The sequence below is a fragment of the Myxocyprinus asiaticus genome, chromosome 6 (assembly GCF_019703515.2).
Source record: "Myxocyprinus asiaticus isolate MX2 ecotype Aquarium Trade chromosome 6, UBuf_Myxa_2, whole genome shotgun sequence".
Classification (NCBI taxonomy): domain Eukaryota; kingdom Metazoa; phylum Chordata; class Actinopteri; order Cypriniformes; family Catostomidae; genus Myxocyprinus; species Myxocyprinus asiaticus.
Window position 1 is genome coordinate 54331383 of NC_059349.1, and position 21525 is coordinate 54352907.

At 37.6% G+C, this 21525-nt stretch overlaps 1 protein-coding gene across 1 annotated transcript; it reads right to left on the reverse strand.

The window, feature by feature from the left end:
• Window positions 1-9458: 9458 nt before the first annotated feature.
• LOC127443023 (leucine-rich repeat and immunoglobulin-like domain-containing nogo receptor-interacting protein 3) lies at window positions 9459-13190 on the reverse strand. Its single transcript, XM_051701502.1, has 2 exons — window positions 12711-13190; window positions 9459-11357 (listed from the first exon to the last, which is right to left on the reverse strand). The coding sequence occupies exons 1-2, from the start codon at window positions 13188-13190 to the stop codon at window positions 10014-10016; spliced, it is 1824 nt and encodes a 607-aa protein (XP_051557462.1). The 3' UTR covers window positions 9459-10013.
• Window positions 13191-21525: the final 8335 nt, after the last annotated feature.

Here is a 21525-nt window from a genome sequence, read left to right on the forward strand (position 1 = left end):
TCATCCCTGTGTTGTTATAAGCCTATATGACTTTCTTTCTTTTTCTGAACACAAAGGGAGAAATTGTGAATAAATGTTGTGCTCAGTGATGTCATACAATGGTAGTTTATGGTGACCACCTCTTCAAGCTTCAAAAGAACACAAAAGTATAATTCAGAAGTCTAATAAATTATTCATGAGACTCATGATTGTTATGAAAGCATACGATAAGATTTGGTGAGAAACCAACTGAAATCTAAAGTATTATTTAGTGAAAATGTTCACTGACCGTTGATCTCCTGTGTGCGTTCATGATAGGGCACAAGCAGGGGCGTACAAGCAGGGGCGTAGCATTGAAACATGTAAATGCTTCACACTGCAACCCCCCAGTGTTCAAGACAAATCTATGCCCTTGGGCACGAGAGCAACAGTTCATGCAGCATCCTCGTGACATTGTGGCGTTCAAGCGAAAACATCGCTTTGTTTATCTAAAAACAGGTCCTCCACAGCGATAGTGACAACAGAACACAACACAGCTGCACACAAAACAGAGAACAGAACTTACTAAACATGTCTGAAGAGTTTGTAGCTGAAGAATTGATGCATTTCTGTGCCCAGCCTTATTTTTTTGAACAGAGTATTCAGAAATCAAACAGAAACATAGAGAAGCTACAGGCAGCCACAGTCACACCGTGTCCTATCCTGATGGGAAACGACATGTGATATAAGGTATATTTTCTATTGTAATCAGAGTTTTTGTCCTAACCAGCCGTGATGAGCGATGACACATTCTATCGATCACTTGTTTTCTATTTTCTCCGTCCACTGTGAACTGGTACCGGTTCAAAACCTTTAAAAAAAATAAGGCTGGGCATAGAAATGCATCAATTCTTGGACTACAATCTCTTCAGACATGTTTAGTAAGTTCTGTTCTGTTTTGTGTGCAGTTGTGTTGTGTTCTGTTGTCACTATCGCTGTAGAGGACCTGTTTTTAGATAAACAAAACGCTTTTCGCTTGAACGCCCCAATGTCGCAAGGGGGCTGCGTGAACTGTTGCTCTCGTGTCCTATCATAAACGCACACAGGAGATCAACGGTCAGTGAACATTTTCACTAAATAATACATTAGATTTCAGTTTGTTTCTCATCAAATCTTATCATATGCTTTCATAACAATCATGAGTCTCATGAATCATTTATTAGACTTCTGAATTATACTTTTGTGTTCTTTTGAAGCTTGAAGAGGTGGTCACCATAAACTGCCATTGTATGACATCACTGAACACAACATTTATTCACAATTTCTCCCTTTGTGTTCAGAAAAAGAAAGAAAGTCATACAGGGTTATAACAACACAGGGGTGAGAAAACAATTATTCGGTTGAACTTTCCCTTTAAGTCAGTGCTGTTAAATCAGGATTAAAATGGCTGAGTACGATTAGCTAACCACGTTGATAAATCCGATCCGAGAATGGTTTGCAATTGTACCGTACCGTTCCATGCTCAATTGGAATTGCAGCTAATATTTACTAGGGCGTTTGCTATGCTGTTGCTAAGGTGTTCTGTGTGGTTGCTAGGGGTTCAATTTAGTCAGAAGAATCCACCTTCACGTCTAAATAATATTCTTGTTTCTAGATATGGCTCGACTCCCTCCATCAATGTAAATTCACACGATTCGTTCGCCCGTTTTATCATCCCCCTGGCGAAAACGATTAGAAACAAATACCTGTTTAAGATTCATGACACAACACCACTGACCCAACTGCATTAGCATTTAAAATATGTAGGTCAGAAACATTCATTTAATGAGAGTATAAAACATTTTGTGAACTTAAGATGTTTTTTTTTTCAACAACGAAGTACCTTTTTTCATGAAAGACACTTTAAATGAGAGTGAAATGGGATTGAATGAGGGTTTTCTGCAACATAAAGCAAACCAAAGGCAGTAAGTATTTGTGTGTGTAAGAATCAATAGGAGACGGTAGAGGAGACCAGACTGGCGAGGGGCCCGGGGACCGTAAGACCTACTTTCTAGAGATAAGAGTGTCGTGTACTACACTGCCTGAGCTAATGGGAGAACAAACTCACGGAATGAACCAGAGGATGTGTGTTAAATCATAGAGAACACAAAGAACAGCTCAGAAAAATCCTGTCTGAAACAAAACATCTGAGACAGCAGAGTTTTATTGGACATACTATCTTTGATATGAAATAAACCCACAGGCGCAACAAAACATGCATGGCCTCTTTGATAAATGTGGCAAAGATGTTGAGTAAAAAATGAGAGCTGCTATGTTCGGAATAGTCAGGGTTGGAAAGGTTACTTTTAAGAAGTATTCCGCTACAGATGACAGAATACATGCTGTAAAATGTAAATTGTAACGTATTCCATTAGATTACTCAAGGTTTGTAACGTAATCTAAATACTTTGGATTACTTCTTCAGCACTGGACAATTTTTTCACTTGTTTTGACTATAAACAAGTAAAACAAATTAAGAAAATTGAATTATATTAAAAAATACATTCTCCAAAAGCCTAAATTTATATGCAGTTTTGCTACTCAAGTAAATTGATCTTGTTTTAAGGATTTTTAGATATTTTTACAGCAAAAAAATATTTGAATTCTTATTAAGATTAATATTTTTGCAGTACATCTTTGCTCTAATATCAAACCCCAGTTTTTACACAAAATTGGGGTTAAAATTGTTTAAAGTGCTGTAAGCGATTCTAGCCGTTCTAGAATTTCCCCAAGCTGAGCTGTTGAATTAGCCACACCCACTATTACCAAAACCCAGCACTCCAAAAATACCAAATGAGCTTTATTGAGACTCACACAAGAAGAAACGGTTGTCAAAAACAACAGCAGCAAAATAGCGCCCTCAACTGACAACTGTTATGAACAACATGGCATAAAAATGGCATTAAACCTCAATATTTCGCTGCAACTACAATACTATGAGAAGTTCAAAATGATTGAGAGGCAGAAAGCATCATTTTCCGACGGACACATTTTTGTTTGCTGTTTACAACGTCTACAGCTGTCACAGAGACCAGTGAGATATCTCAGGACACTTATTTCATTAGCATCTTTCAGGGAGTAGTAACATTTTTTGCATACCTTTCCATGAAACAAATCGCTTACAGCACCTTAAATTAATGATGTGATGAGGTCATGCTATACCTTTGGCCCATACATCTGCATTCTGTATACTAAATAGCAGTATACAGTCTATACAGGTGACACAAAAACTATATATATATATATATATACACCTTATTTATTCCTGACATAACACCCCTTCACTCACTTCATTAAACATGTGGAAAGGTCATGTGGCAACATTTGCGTTGTTTACCATTGTATACTGCATATCATTTCACATACTGTTTTTAAAAAATAAAAAGCAATATACAGTATATATAGTATATACTACACAATGCAGTACGCTAGTACTCCATTCCAAACAAAGACTGTGTAATTGAACATCAACCTGTTAAGAGTAAATTGAACCTCCTTACAAGAGAGAGTGCTAATGTTTGAAGCTTTTCTGTTAAAATCAGCATCTGAATGTAGGCAGATGCTTGTAATGTCGCTCTGGGCCTCGAGAGAGAGAGAGAGATAGCAAGGTCTGAATGGAGGTTAGAAGCAATTTCTATTTGTCTGCCAGACTGTATGTATTGACATGTTCAATAGGGGGCGCCATGGAGCCAGTGTAGCTAAACATACTACTAAATATTATCAGTGTCCGCGTGAACACGTGATTGACATCTCGCTGTTCTCTCTGCTTGAAAAACCATCCGACTGAATAAGAGCAAATAGAAAGTTTCACGGTTGCAGAGAATCAGCACATTTCATACATGAACACACACAATCATAGATTTTATGTCTTAAGTAAATGCCTGATGTCACGTTTCTTGTATCACAGGGTTGTGTTGCATTCAGAATTCCATTTGACAATACCTTTTATGCTAATTAACTTCCTGAATTTAAATTGAGGAAGCAAAGAGAATCCAGAATTTCAATTTGAATGTAAGCAATTACTATTCAATTAAAAATACACTTACAGCATTTATATGAATTTCTTTACATGTAATTTTTCAGTATGGAATACCCAACAACACATTATCATAAACAGAAAATATGACTATTTCTTCGAATTGTTACTCAATTTAAATTCCTCTGGGATGTGGCCAATTTAATTGAAAAGAGGCCAATTTTCAAATTCAGAATTATGTCCAATCCTTTTGTATCATCATGCATTTTGCGCCGCGAAAATAATTGTCTTAATCAGCATTTTTGTTTTCTTTTCCACTACAAACGTTCTTAAAGCAAGACATAGTTACTTGAAATGTTAATACTTGAAGAGTTTATTTTTCTTTCCAAAGTGCATAACGATTTATGCTTTAAAAAAAAAAAAAATGATTTTTTTAAATATTATTGTGTTTGATATTATTTCTAAAAAAGATATGCAAAAATACTGATAAAGAAAATTATTTTTTGCAGTGTGTAATCCATGTGGATTTAATTTGGAAAGGCCAACAAATCTGTTCATTACGCTTCAAAATATTCCACAAATAATCACTTTTCTAGTTGAAATGCGGAAGGATAATGCAGAGCAGTACACTTTGAAATCACATTCTCGTGAATGGAGGTGTGAACGAGTCATTTAGTAAAGAAGAAAAACACCATTCAGCTCATAAATGTGGCTGTAAGAATATGATATCGAAAGGAAGGGTCGGTTGAGAGGAAGCCGGGTGGTTGGGGGTACAAATCCTGACGGTGCCTCCAATCTTTCGCTCTATCACCAGACCTATGCACAGTGACTGACTGAACGGCTAAAGGCTAACGCTAACAGAAAGAGCTAAACTAAACAAACAGTTCAACAAATCAACGATATCGAATCACAGGCCACAAAGACAACATCTACTGTACTCACATGACCAAAACTCCAACCTACTGACGGTGGATGATGTCGGTGAGGTCTGAGAACAATACACTTTTAAACAAGTGAACGAAACAGCTAAGGGTAACAAAACCTGATATGTGTACTTCACCTAATCAACTGAACACTAGATTAGGGATGTATTTCTCCCTGTTTAAAAGAAATAGAGCCAAACCAGCTGTATGTCACAGTCCGTTTGCAGCTTTATGCAATTACATCAGTGTGAACTGAAAACAAGGCATGCGTCACTTTGTGTATCGGCTCCAATTTAAAAAATGTCACACGTTTTTGAATCTATACAGTCTGTTAAGTGTATCACTTAACTGTTTTATTTACTGTCTAGATAGGAAGCTACCTTCAAAGAGGCTGTTCATACCGAATGCGTTCTTGCAATAAAAAAAGCTTGACATAAAAGTTGCCATTCTTTTTAACTTGACACACCGTCTATAAAAAACACGAGATGCTGTAAAAACAGCAACGCAGCAGATGTCCGTTTTATGATTGTAAAACAGTGCAGACGGACGGCTCCTAAGGCAGCAAATTATATGAAACCTTACAAATGACTTTAATTACATTTAAATAACACTTCTCATGTCAATTTCACAAGAAATGCAACTAAAGCTCACGGTTAATTCAAATGGAGTTAGCGTTCACACATGGATAAGCTAACAATATGCCTATGATGCATTAAAATGTAAACTAGCTTACTAGGTTTTGGACTACCTGGTTTCCTAGAAAAATGTTACTATACTTACAATTTTGTAACGTGATTTTTACGTGGCTCGTTATACAAATTGCTGCAATTTCCTGGTGAAATGAACACTAGAGGCGCTGCAACAGCAATGCCTTTTATTCACTTTCACACAAATCACGAGTAAAACGGCAGATTATCAGTTCATATCATTTACTTTTCACCCTGTTCTGCCCTGTTCCATACATTTACAAGCATGTTCGAGTGTGATAAAATTGTGCATAAGCTCAACTGATACAGCATTGCACTTGTGATTTAAAGGACAGGGGTACGAGTCCTGAAGAGCACACGAGTCAACACGTGAGCCGAAAGTGTCATAGAAGCACCACAAAGTGACACAATTGTGTTTTTCATCTCGCATTTGCTTTTTCTGACATTATCGGTTAGGTTTAGGTTTAAGGTTTTAAAGGTAGGGATGTTTAAAACACAATAGAGCATTAAAGGTGCTGTAAGCGATTTTAGCCGTTCTACTACCACGAGACTGAGCCGTTGAATTATCCACGCCCCCTCTTTCCAAAACCCCGCACTCCAAAGATACCAAATTAGCTTTATTGAGGCCGACATCATGCAGAAATGGTCGTTAAAAACAATAACAGCAAAATAGCGCCCTCAACTGACAACTGTTATGAGCAACATGGCATAAAAATGGCATTAAGCCTCAATAATTAGCTGCCAATACAATACTATGAGAACGTGCAAAATGATTGACAGGCAGAAAGCATCATTTTCGGCATACCTTTCCTTGAAAAAATAGCTTACAGCACCTTTAATCTTAAAAACCTCATCTACATTTAACTCGCTTTTAGCACCACACAGTGGACATTTCACCTCAGAACTGCTGCGATATGTGTAAAAAGCCACGTAATATCGTTTAGCAACATCAGGAGCATCCTCTAACTAACTGTTTTTTCTTTTTAATATACCCGTGGATGCGACATAGCAGGTTTGACTCTATTTGTCATATTGCACACATATTTCAGGACAGGTGAGGATACGTTAGAACATTCTTTGTTTATGGCTCTTTTATCTACATCTGTTTTCAACACCAGCTGTTGGCTAATTTCATCAAAATAGGCACATAGCTAGGACTAGTTCTCAGATTACGGTTCATTGCCTGACTGTTCGTTTGTCTTTGCCATTAGCAGTGGCACCTCGAGCAATCTGGAACCTCACTGTTTGATTTAACGGTAAGATCAGATCTTAGCAACACACTCCTATTTTAAAATGTTAAGCGACTGTGGTGTTGAAAACAGAATGTGTTGCAATTTTAGTTGAGATTTTCAAAACACTAAAAGAAAACAAAACATTTCAAAACAGTACAAAAACCAAGTTTGAAACTAATCATAAATAGAAACAAATAATACCCTCTACAGTCAAAGACACATGGACTAGATGGGCGACATGATTTCATGAACATTCGAAGTCACCAGCCAGGGACCCCTCCCACATTGAGACCCAGTTGGGGGGGTGAAAGGTAAATGACATGGGGGGGGGTGGGGTGAAGACTGGGCAGAGGAAGCAGAGACTTTAGCACACCGGCCACCAAATAAAGACTGTCAGGATGAGAGAAACTGATGTATGTTGGTATTGAATGTTGTACAAGCCAAGCTAATCAATGGTTAAATATTTGACACCATTATAACAGAGGAAAAATACTCTGAAAAGATTCGTCAAGGGCTGTGTTATTATAATAATGTGCTTTAGAAATTAATAAATGCATCTTAATTGTGCATAAATTAATCACTTATTAGTTAATTTCTTAAGCGCTAAAATGCTGTTAATCGAGCATAAAGGACTCTAGAGAGGCAGTATAGAAAAATAAAATTCACTCTTGCAATATTATTTAACAGTTATTGCAACCATGGTATGTTTGCGTATTTGAATAAAGGTGCAAATTCAATAAATGAAGCTATTGCTGTAAACGTCTTGGTAATATATGGCTTGAGTGTTCATTTCAGTGTGTTTGTGTGCATGTTTCTCTCAGTGCCTGACATCTAGTGATCCGGACACCCAAACCGCCTCCCCCCATGAAGGTCAGTGGGTCGGTACTGTAAATGCACGAGTCCAGGCTGATCGAGGGATAAGAAGCAACTCTTACCTCGTCTGACCCCTCATCAGCATGGTCTAGGCACCTGAAAGCAACAACTGTACAGTCAGAACCAAGGGTTTGGTTTCATAAACATGCCGTGTGATTCTGACTTACAGTAACTGGACTCACAGTAGTACAGTTCTGCGACGACAGTATTGTACTCACAATGATGCGGCCGGTGTGCTTGACCCAACTCACACAGTTGCTCATCGCAGAACGCCAAGCCAATGGTGTTTTATGGTGGAATGGTTTGATTTTATGGTAAGGTTTTTTGTTTGTTGTTAGACACAAATCAAATGTACCATTACAATTTGTTAAATCTATTAATTTGGGTCTAATTTAGTTCCTTGTCTCAGCATCGGTAATTTTTTTTTTTTTCTCTTAGCTGCGGCTTGGTTGTATAAGAACACATTATGGAAATCACCTTGGTGGGATTTGTTTATTACTATGCTAATTAGCAACTCAAAAAACCTAATTTACATGACGTTACTTTTCATAAAAGTCATTTGAAGCTTACAGAGAGAAAACTGTGGTTGTTTGCTAGTCTTGGTCTGATATTGCCTGACGGTTATGACCTCTCCTCTGAGCATGCTATATATTTAGGTATACATTTACCATTGCATATAAGAACTACTAAAAGGAAACTTAACTTAAAAGGGTGATTCTTGTGAAACCTGTCATCAACAAAATGTCATGGTCATATTAAACCCAGAATCAATACAAAAAATATGAAATTATAAGTCAATGTTTAGCACCATTAAGATTTTTTACATTGTGACATTATTTTCAGAACACTTAAGCACATTTTACCTTCCAATTCTCATTTCCGTAACACATCCAGACATTTTACTTGTACTTTTTCCAGTTTCCAATGATAATTTTAATTACCGTAACAGTCATTTAAAAAAATAAAATATTGTACGATAATATTTTAACATTAAAATCAGCAAAAATGAAAGGCAGTACCAAGAGGGTACTACTATGATGTAGAAATACTTTACAATTTAAATAATATATCTTTGTTTTTGCATTGCAGCAATGAGAATTGGGGAGTAAAATATGCGTAACTGTGACGAAAATAATGTCATAATGAAAAATCTTAATGCCCCTAAAAATAGGTCTTATTTTCCATATGCAAAATATAAATAATATTTGTTTTTAATCATGTTGCGGTAATGAGAATGTCATTACCATATTTTTTGCATTGCGGTAATGAGAATTGGATGGTAAAATGTTCGTAACTTTCACAAAAATTGTTTCACAATGTAAAAAAACCTTCATGCCCCTAAAATAGGCTTAATTTTCTATATGCAAAATATAATTAAAAATTAAATAACATTAAATTTTTTCATGTTGTGGTAATTAGAGTATCATAATGACCATCTTTTTTGGCATTGCAGTAATGAGAACTGACGGATAAAATGTTTGTAACTGTCACAGAAATAATGTTGCAATGTTCCTTAATATCGGCTTCACTTTCTATATGCAAAATATGTTTACAATTTAAATAATATTAAAAAAAAGTATAATGACCGACCTTTTTCATGTTGCGGTAATGATAATTTGGGGGTGGGGGGGTAATTAAAAAAAATATAATGCCACTAAAATAGGCTCCATTTTCTATATGCAAAATATTATTACAATTATATTAATATTTTATACATTTCACGTTGCGGTAATGAGAAATTCATCTTTTTTTGTGTTTTGCGGTAATGAGAATAGAGGGGTTAAATGTACGTAACTTTCATGGAAACAGTTTCACAATATAAAAAAATCTTCATTTTCAATATGTAAATTTTATTACAATTTAAATAATATATTTTAAAAATGTGCATTGCGGTAATGAGAATTGGGGGGTAAAATGTGCATAACTGTCAGAAAATATCCTCAAAATAGGCTTCATTTTCCGTATGCAAAATATAATATCTTATTAGTTTTTTTTTTATTATTATTTGGAGTAAAATAGGACCACAAAAGTTTTTTGACAGGTTTCATGAGAATTCCCCAAAAGCAGATTTGAGATTTTTGCCAAAAGGGCAGAAAAGTCACATTACTGTCACGTTACCATATTACATAACCATCAGCTGCAAAATAAATATCAATACGTTTCCAAAGGCAGTGAGATCAAGGTTGTCTTACATTTTTAAGATCATGTGTGACCTGGCGTTTGTATTTCTGCTCTGAGTCAGCACTGTGTGTGTGTTAGTGTTGGGAGTCTATGCTTCCCCTAGCGGGCCCCTGGCTGCGTTGTTTCATATCATCTTCATGTTAAACTTCCGTGTCCCTCCAGAGGTTGTGGTGGTGGTGGGTCCTTCTGTTTTCCTGAAGGAATATTCCACTGTGAAGTTGTTCTTGCGTTGACCACGTCCACGGCTCCACACAAACAACAACAGGAAACAAAACAGCACGACACCCAGGAATGTAATGCAGCCCATCGCTGTTGACACCAGGATGGTTGTGAGATCCAGCGTGAACTTCAGGAAAACACGTGTGCTGTTGAGACCTGTGTCGTTAAAGTCCACCGCATACAAGGACCGGTTGCCGAACAGCACAGAGTCCAGCGGCTGGCCTTTCACTGTTAGTGTGGCAAAGTAAGTGTCGTTGCCTCCAGCATTGCTGGCAATGCAGATGTACGTACCACTGTCAGTGACCTGTGCATAACGGATCTCCAGCGTTCCGCCTGGAAGCACTGTGATCCTGCCGTTGCTTTTTGAAGTGATTCTTCGCCTCTGCGGTGAGATCCATATGATAGCAGGTGTCGGCTCGCCTTCAGCCCGACAAAGGAACGATACCAGTTGGCCTTCATGTGCCGTCACCTGTTGAAGCTTCCGATTCCGTATCTTTGGCTTCTGGCAGGTGAAATAATCAAACAACGCAGAATCCGTGAAGGTGCTCAGCATGTATCCCTGCACCTCTGCAGGGCCAGCACACACTGGCATCTTTCCGTCAAAGTTTAAGGTACGTCTGCGTTGCAGGATCCAAAGAAGCCGGCAATCGCAGGACAATGGGTTTCCATCCACCCTCAGAGTCTCCAGACTGTTGACGGAGTGGAACGAGCTCTCCTCGAGAGTGACTAGCTCGTTGTTGGACAGGTTTAGAACTCGTATTTGTCTCAAGCCTCCAAGGGCATGGGGTTCTATGGTGAGCAGATTGGTGCTGACCATGACTAGTTCCTTCAGCCTGATCAGGTCTCGGAAGGCCCAGGGCTCCAGCACGGAGATAGGGTTGTAGGAGAGGTTGAGCGACGTCAGGTAAGCAAGGTTTCGGAAGGATGCAGATGGCACGGAGGTGATATTCGTGTTGGTGATGAACAGCCAGGACAGGTTGAGCCCTAGGAAGCTCAGAGGTGAGATGTGCTCCAAGTAGGGCCAGTTGTCTATTTCAAGTCCTCTTAGAGCCGACAGCTTGCGGAAATTTTGGTCCTCGAGGGCTGAGATACTCAGGTGGCGTAATCGAAGGGTAACAAGGTTACGCAGGTATGAGAGCGTCTGGCCTGAGATGGACGTCAGGTTGCACCTCTCGATGGTGAGATCTTCTACACCTAACAATCCTGAGAACGCTTTATGAGAGATGTAGACCAGGTCATTATCACCCACCTGGAAGACATGGACAGATTTACGCAAATGCAATGAAAGTGATATTATTGAGCAAGATATTTAAAGGGATAGTTTACCCAAAATTTCTGTCATCATTTATTTACCCTTATTGTTTCAAAACCTATATGACTCATGCATTAGACTGAATTTTAGCTTCAGTCACCATTTACTGACATTGTATGAAAAAGATGCAACTAAAATAAATCTCCTTTTGTTTGAGGAAAGTCATACATATGATGACAGAATTTTGAGTGAACTATTACTTTAACATTTCAAGCACACCATTCATCCATTTATTCATCCTCTTTACACTCAGAGACAGAAAGAGGTGGACAACTTATAGAATAAATATACCTGCAAGCGGCAATTATCGGGGTTCAAACACTCATGGCTCATGTAGGCTATTAGGTTATTAGAATGTAGTGCACTGGCCTATCGGAGTGTCTATTACAAACTAGACTTTCATTATATTTATTATTCCTGATGTTACAGGCTACAAAATAAGATCAACTCTTTCTCTTGTTAACCCCCAGTGGACAAAATTGGTAGTACATCCTTTATCTGTCAAACAAAGTTGAAATAAATAGCTGATTATTTTGATTTGTTGTAAACAATTGAAATGACTGAAATTTGATTGTCCTAGTGTGAATGTCTAGTAAGTTTTGTGAAGTTTGGACCTTGAGCACACAAGATACAGGCCATTTAATAAGTATCAACCACACCACAAAATTCATGTATCGGTTCATATCTGATAAAAGATTCAATGAATTCAAATTCTGTTGATACATTTTTGTCAGGGACATCTCTGGATTATACATCCCAAATTTTGTGCAAATCAGACAAATGACCTAGGATGATTTTGAAAAAGTAGGTTTTTCAAAACATTTAAAGTGGAGCAAAAATTTTCATATAAAAATGAAATTTCCACATGACCAACTGATTCGGGGGTACTAAAGGATTCTGGGGAATACACATTTTTATTCTAGCCCTTACGGTTCTGGAGTTATTAGCAAAAATATAAATTAGCTTATTATAGCGCCACCTTGTGGTCAATTCTCACAAAGTTTGGTACACAGGCTCATCTTAACATTCTGTATGTATATGCCAACTTTCACAATGATCAGACATAATTTAAGTTAGTAGCTGCTGAAATGTGATTGGCTGCAGGGGGGCCATTTTTGTTGATTCGTCCAATCAATATTTAAGGACATGTTAGCACTTTAACAAAAGTAAATGCATGCCAAATTTCTTCAGCCTTTCTCAGACTTCTTTGGTTTGGGTCACAATATAGTGCTAAAGGAATGGAAATGGAGCTTTCCCTTTAAAGAGACTTTGTCACACCTGTGAACTAACCTCCAAATTTTTGAGACTGCGCAGATCCTGGAAGGTGTAGTCCAGCAGGATGACAATCTTGTTCTCACTCAGATCAAGCGTGGTGAGGTTCGACAGTCGTGCAAATGCTCCCATGGGCACAAGCTTCAGCTGGTTTCCTCTGAGGCGCAGAGTACGCAGCGTTTGCAGGCTGGCGAAGGCATTGGGTTCTAGTGTCGTAATGAGATTTTCACTTAGATCGAGCTCCTCCAAATGCGGGTAAGGGGCCAGATCACCCGGGGCCACCCAGCGCAAGCGGTTCCGACTAAGATCCAGCAGTCTAGTTTCTGTGGGAATGCCCTCTGGTACTCCAGACAGACGCTTACGCTGACAGAACACAGAGCGGAGCTGCGCCGCACAGTCACAGCGTGGAGGGCAACCCTGGCATGGGTTTGGCAGGGCCATGAGGGCCAGGATAAGACCCAGCCACCCCAGCTGGCCCAGGCCCCGCGAGGAAGCCATAAGCCTTCCTCCACTTCACTCTACACACCTATGGAGAACAAGAAAGACCAAATATAGGGGAGGGAGGAAGAAACGGGAATGGGGATGGAGAGAAGAGAGTTGGGAGGTAATTAGGACAGCTGTTTTACTCTATTGAAATAATGCATGATATATCATTACATAAACAGTTTTTGATATGCATCCTATACAGTGGCCACAAAACATATTGGCACACTTAACCCTTGGGTGTTCTTAACGATCAAGTCCCTACTTTGAATCTGCCGGGTCAAATTGACCCGCTTTTTAACTTCAATTTCAAAGCTTGTAATAAAGTCTCTGTTTCCTCTGTTGCTCTATTTTTAGTCTGAAATATTTTCTCTAGGAGGCAGCAAACAGTAAAAAAAAAATTTCTCTTTCACCTTCTATCACAATATACAGTTCTGAAAGGTAGGGGAGCCCAAATGTGTTTTGTGACTCCACCCATAGACATCCAATCTTTTTTGGGAAGCCCCGACCTTCCCCCATGTTTTGTTGAATATCTCGGCCTCTGAATGGACTAGAAACTTGATATTGGTGTCACTTGAAAGCTAAGAACCTTTGCAATGATGTAAAAATGTTTCTTCAATAGCCAGGAACATATTCAAACGATGATTTGTTTATAATACTTATTTTTGCTAAAATGTCCAAAATTTTTGTTCTCGACATTTGAGACATAACATTGGATTATTTTCCCAAACAAGCTGAACGAATAAGTAAAAATAGACTAGTTTTGTAGAAAACAACCTAAGGTAAGAGTTGATATAGAGTTTTTGGCTATTTGGGGCTTACATATGGAGTAATTGGAGAAGATACGAGAATTCTTTTTTTTTATTCACAATAAATGTCTTGTTGCTAAACTGTTGAAATAGTGTGTATTTTAACATTTATGGATTGGCCCAATTCCCTTCCATTGTTAGTGTCTTACTGTAACTGCAATTTTTGCTTCTTTTTTTAAATAAATGAGGGACTAAATAAGTCTAAATAATTTTTTGCGGTAATCAACATTATGCAACAAATGCTGTCAATTGAGCTTAACTTGTATTGAACCCAGAATATTCCTTTAAAGGGATAATTCACCGAAAATGAAAATTCTGAGGCTAACATTCTGCCTCACTTCTCCAATTGTTTTCCATAGAAGAAAGATTTGCAACTACATGAGGGTTTGTAAATGATGACAGAATTTTCATTTTTGGGTAAACTATCCCTTGAAGTCACACTTAAAGATGTTTGAATGTCACTGCATGAAATAGTAAATATCAAATCGAGTTAACATGTCACTTGCTTTGATATTTTATTATCGAATGCAATGATATTCAGACATTTTTAAATGTACTTTTAGTTTTCAAATACTTTTTAGAGCCACTATTTTGTGAGGTTTGTAAAAGCAACTTCAAAACTTTGTTACTTCCAACCTAAAAGTTTAAAATGGTGAAATCACCCTCCTGAATAAGTTCACGCTCTGCTTATGACAAGCTAATTTCTCAGCTCACTGCACTCTTCATACACTAAGCCGGTCACGTAATATCAGTAGACAAGAGGATGTGCCTCGCAAACACTCCTAAAATGACAACAGAGAGTCTGAATGTGTGTTTGTGTGCCTGTGGATGATTATACACAAACTTGGTTACATAAAAGGGGTTAGTAAATACAGCAGTTTTTTGTCTCTATGTAAGAGAATAATTGATGTGATTGAATAGAAAAGGCAACGTCTCAGACTACTGCATTTATTTTCCTCAAATATTCAGCTCAGTGTTAGTCAGGATAAGATGATATGACAGGCTGGTGATGAATTGCATTCAGCTAGTTATATAACACTAATACCAGCCTGAAAGAGGCAACTCAGGCAACATTTTTGTCTTCTTTTCAGTGGCGTAGTGGGCTAAAGCACATAACTGGTAAACTGGTTGTTGGTTCAATCCCCACAGCCATCACCATTGTGTCCTTGAGCAAGGCACTTAACTCCAGGTTGCTCCAGGGGGATTGTCCCTGTAATAAGTAAGTCGCTTTGGATAAAAGCATCTGCCAAATGCATAAATGTAAAACAAGATACATTTATTTGAGAAGCAAAATTGCATAAGACATTAAGTCTTGTTTTCAGAAAATATTGAATATAAAGTGAGGTGTGTAATTTTTATGCCACTGATGGCACCAAATGGAACTGAAAAAATTACGATTTTAATCAAACTGGTTTCCTGAACACTCCCGCACAAAAAGCTAAGGGGGGTGAACAAATCTTTATTGTCACTGAAGGAGTTTTGGTGCTAATATTGGACATATCACTCTTGTTTTTGAACACATCTCTGGTGTAGGCTATGTGAAGTTGAAAACTTGATGTTTGATAGTTGACAATCACTGAAAATCGTACTGTTCCTCTCCTTATATTTAAAGTAATTACTAAAAGGGATAGTTCACCCAAAAATGAAAATTCTCTTTTCATTTACTCACCCTCATGCCATCCCAGATGTGTATGACTTTATTTCATCGGCAGAACACAAATGAAGATTTTTAGAAGAATATATCAGCTGTGGTTGTCCATACAATGCAAGTGAATGGTGACCAGAACTTTGAAGCTCACAAAAGCATAATAAAGGCAGCATAAAAGTAATCCATAAGTCACCAGTGGTTAAATCCATATCTTCTGTTGTGATATGATAGGTGTGGGTGAGAAACACATCAATATACTGTAGATGTCTTTTTTTACTATAAATCTCCACTTTCACTTTCACATCTGTAAGTCACACGTGGCACCTGTTTATTGATCTGTCTCTCATTCACAGTGCAGAGATATTTCCCCCCCCAAAAAATAAAAATAATAATAATAATTTGTCTTCAGCAGAAGAAAGTTAAACACATCTGGGATGGCATGAAGGTGTGAAAATGATGAGAGAATTTTCATTTTAGGTGAACTATCCAGTTAACTGACATTCCAACATTCTTACTATGAAAACGTTAACTCATATACGTATATATATATATATATATTAAGCACAAATATTAAGAGTGCGGCCCTCAAGGGTACAGGGATCCAGCTTTCCGGCCCCTGACCTTTCCGAAGTTGAGTAGCCCTGTTTAAGACGATCTAAAAAAGCCTGGTAGTATAAAAGAGCCTTAAATGTATACTGTGCATTTTACACTGAAAACTGCCTATTATTATTTTTTTTTTAATCCTCAAACAGTAGTATGCTACATTGTCACATGACTGTAACGTTGGTTCGAGGAGTGGAAGAGAGGAGATACAGGAATAACTTCCCGTCTTTTAATAGTAGATGCTGGAGTGGAACAAATACAGGAAATCAATCAAGGTAACACGCTGGAGTGGAAACAAATATCAGACTTGGAATTAATCAAGGAAATGCGCTTGAGTGGAACATCATACAAAACGTAACAACATACCAATTCATAACCAACTAAATAACACTTTAAGAACTGACAAAGGAATGAACAAAACTAAAGGGTATTTATACACAGGTGCTAATGAGGGAATGGAGGACAGGTGAGGAGAATTGGAAACAGATGGCAGTGATGAGGGCAGTGCATTATGGGAAATGTAGTTGGAGAAAACTGAAGACATAGGACAAAAAAACCATATCAAAATAAGAGTCCATGGAACAGAACTGTGAATAACTGTGACAATGTCCTCATTACCTGCATGTTTTAACCCTTATATTGTGTTCCGGTCAAAACTGACCAGTTAAATGTTTTCTTCTGAAAACTGTACTTTATTTCATCCAGTTGGAATAAAATTACATGACTTTGTTCACACAGGGCATCTAAACACACAAATGTGTTTTTTTTTAGATAATTTTCATAAAATTTTAGTGGTTTTATTTCACTTTGTTACACCTGTGGTGTTCCCGGTCTAAAGTGACCGGCCATTGGAAATGAATGGATTAGACTAGAAAATACAGAACTATTAAGTGTTCAGGAGCATCCCAAACCTATAGATGAGCACATATGTGGATGTGTGTTTGCACACACAAAGTCCTCGGACACAAACACACACACACACACACACACACACACACACACACACACACACACACACACACACACACACAATGTGTGTTGAGCGCTCTTGTGCATCATCTTTCCATGTACACTCTTTGAGGAATATTTCAAGACCACCTCATCATATTATGTTGTGTTTGGGCTCGTTTGAATCATGATAGTCTGCTGTAAGTTACGATGTGTCAGTATCTATGTTATATGTATGTTTCAGAAAGTAATAAGGAGAAATGTGACAAAAAGACTCCTGTTTACTACAGTATATTTATGTGTGTCTGTGGGAATTTCATACACTGAAATTCACTGCAGTTTGGCCTCTGAGTGAAACACATTTGTTCATTGCATTATAGAAAATGAGATATTTCCAACGATGTATAACACATGACTATCTCATCTTTTTATGGTTTTATCAACTCTGAATATAATTGTTGTGATAACAAATGTGCAAATGATGAGAACGAAATATCTTATTTGTCAGTAAATTAAAAAGCATTATTTAAGGATTGGTAAAATCAGCTATATGCATTATAAAGTCCAGATTATAAACTTTAAAATGACACCTATTTTTTTCAGATCAAGCAAGTGGTTATTGATTTACTATGTAATTATTTGTTTTTTCTGCAGAGAGTGCCCCCCACTAGCCTTCTATCAATACTTTTTTTTTTTTTTTTTTTTTTAAATATGTGCAAAAAAAGAAGTACAAAAACTGTCATAATTACTAAAAAAGAAGTTGATAAAAAGATCTGATGCAATCTTGTGATAATATATGCAATATGAGAGATTTATAAACAATTTTAGTGGGCTGGTCATTTTTGACCTGGAACACAAAAGGTGTTAGCACAAACGAACACAACACGAGGGTCAATTCAGTGAGTGGCGACCAGTAAGTTATTTTGTTGTTTTTTTTATCCAATTTTGTTTAAAAAATATGTTAACTTTTGGCAAACCAATTAAATAATAAGTCAAAATGGAGAGCTAATATCTCCTCTGGGTCATTCGTAACACTGCAAATGGAGGAAAGTTGAGCGCATTGCATTGTGGGATATAGTATTAAGCGCAGTTTGTTCTGTTGTATACTGTACATTGACAAATGTCATCCGGGTATTCTGTTAAGTAGGGATGTGCCTGAAACTGAATACCTTTTTCAGAAATGCATGAAAAATGAACAAATAACAAATCCTGCAGAATAATAGAAAATGTATTCGTAAGATTGATTGTCCAGCAATCACAAGGATAAAGTGATATTGTAAATAAATATATCTAAATTTATATTTGCTATATGGAAACAGTAAATGATGTACTCCTGCCCACATCCAGTTACATCTGTATACAGACACAGATAATTTTGCCACTGCAACAGATACAGATACAGATAATGCTTTGCTGTGCACAGTATAATGCATAGAAAATAGTAAGAGTAGTATGCTATTCTGAACATAGCGACTGATCGATATAATCTGTTTTATTTCTGACTGCATTTATACAAGTATTATAAACAACATAAAAAGCAGGAGTTTAAACTAATATTCAACACACTGACTGATAATGTAAAGAGCATTCATCAAAGATTCCCACACAAATGCACATCTCACCTCTGTCATACGCAGTCGTCACATATTTTCATGCAGTGGTCATTAGACACACGTGTGGGTGGATGTTCAGTGCCTGCAGCTAACAGAGCATTTGTGAGTTACTGTGTATCCGCTGTTTGATTTATAGTGTGGCCATCAAACTGTGTGTATCATTTTAATAGCATTATGTTCTACCACTCAGAAATGACAAACAGCCAAACACAAACACACACAACCATCACTGAATGAAGATTTATTACTGACACGCATCACGTTTTTATTTTTCTATCTGTCTGTCTGTTCATTTAAGACCTTTCTTTTCAAAGCCTGGACAAAAGCAACCTCAGCAGGCTTGTGAAATACAAGTGAACTGCTAAAAAGGTGATTGAAAATGGTGAAACCTCAAATTTAACCCTCCTATATCTACTGTAGAAAAACAAAAAAAAAAACAAGCCATTGGCAATGTCTATGTTTATAATCAACAGGAAAATCTGTTTTCACTAATAACACACAAATTATTGTATCGCTCATTCATCATTCAAACATTCACAGTGTAGGTTGGAAAAAGTATGTGAACCCCTAGGCTAATGATGTTAACAAAAGCTAATTATAGTCAGGAGTTGGCAAACCTGGCATCCAATTAATGAAACGAGATTGTAGGTGTGGGTTAGAGCTACTTTGACTTATAAAAAGCACTCAAACATTTTGAGTTTGCTATTCACAAGAAGCATCTGCTGACGTGGACCATGCCTCGCAAATAAGAAATCTCAGAAGAATTGTTTTTAAAAAGCTGGAAAGGGTTACAAAGTTATCTTGAAGAGCTTCGATATTCATCTGTCCACAGTTAGACAAATTGTCTATAAATGGAGATGATTTAGTACTATAGGTACTCTCACTAGAAGTGGCTGTCCAGCCAAAATGACTCAAAGGGCACACCGCAGAATGCTCAATGAGGTAAAGAAGATCCCTAGAGTGACAGATAAAGACTTGAAGGAATCATTGGAACTGGTTAACATCTCTGTTCATGAGTCTACTATATGGAAAACATTAAACAGGTATGGTGTCCATGGCAGGACATCACGAAGGAAGCCGCTGCTTTTCAACAAAAACATTTCTGTGTGCCTGAAGTTTGCCAAAGACCACCTTGACACTCCACAACGCTACTGGGAAAATGTTTTGTGGACTGATGAAAGTACGGTTGAATTGTTTGGGGAGAACATGCAGCACTATGTATGGCAAAAAAGGGCACCGGATACCAATATGAAAACATCATCCCAACGGTGAAGTACAGTGGAAGGAGCATCATGATTCGGGGCTGCTTTGCTGCTTCAGGGCCCGGACCACTTGACATTATCAAGTTTATCATGTTATCCTACTACAGGATAATGTCAGGGTGTCTGTGCGCCAGCTGAAGCTCAGTAGAAGTTGGGTGATGCCGCAGGACAATGACCCTAAACATCAAAGTAAATCCACTACAGAATGACTTCAGAAAAAGAAAATCCACCTTTTGGGGTGTCCAGTCAGAGCCCAGACCTTAACCCAACAGAGATGCTGTGGAATGACCTCAAGAGAGCCGTTCACACCAGACAGCATAAGAATATGGATGAGCTGAAGCAGTTCTGTAAGGAAGAATGGTGTGCAAGTCTAATCTGCAGATACCGGAAACACTTGGTTGAGGTTATTGCTGCCAAAGGCGGATCAACCAGTTATTAAATCCAAGGGTTCACTTACTTTTTCCACAGCACTGTGAATGTTTAATGGGCTGTGTTCAATAAAGACATGAAGGATTATAATTGTTTGTGTGTTGTTAGCTTAAGCACATTCTGTTTGTCCATACTTGTGACTTTGATGAAGATGAGATCACATTTTATGAGCAATTAATGCAGAAAACCAGCTAATCCCACATACTATGTTCACATAATTTTTCTTGCCACTGTATTTAATTGTTTTGTGAAACAGTTTTGGGAAGTGGTGAGGAGAACTCGGTTCATGTCCTAAAAATAGCGTGGCTTGCACTCATGGTCTTTTAAACAGATACGCACGAGTGCCGCTGGTGTTTTGGCTGTTTGTCAGAGTCCAGCGGCCCCTGTGAATGTGTTCGTGAAAGACCTTTCTCTGAGGACGTAAAAGAACGCAGGCGGTTTAGCATTCCAATTAGTCTACTCACTCATAAGAAAGCAACAACAAGCTACTCACTCACACACACACACACACACTCGCAGCCTTCAGCAGGAAACCCGCTCCGAGCATCAGAACTAATGAAATTCAATGTGGCCAACAGGGATGGGTTTTTGTGGATTGACCTAATTTAATTTATGTTAATCGAGAAGATATGGCAAAACCTGATTTTTATTCAAATATCTGTCGAATCCTTCATTAATTTTTGAAACTCTTGCTGCATTTCAAATTGGACTGAAGTGGAAATGGAATTGAATAATTGAGTTGGTGGAGAGGAATTTTTCTGGATGCATGAAGGGCTGTACTGGAGGTCATGACCTCAGGGTCATCGATGGGTAATGAGTGAAATTATATTGGAGTGTGCAGGGTTAAAGGTTAAAAACTTCCAGAGAGTGTGTGGCATTACATTAAATCTCATGGCATTTCAAGTGACACGCCCACATTGTTTTATCTTTATATAATATAATATAATATAATATAAAAGTCAGTGTTTATTTTATTCTAAAAAGGAAGAGAGATAAAAAGCTAGAAAAGATAAAGTAGAATAATCAAATATTATAGTA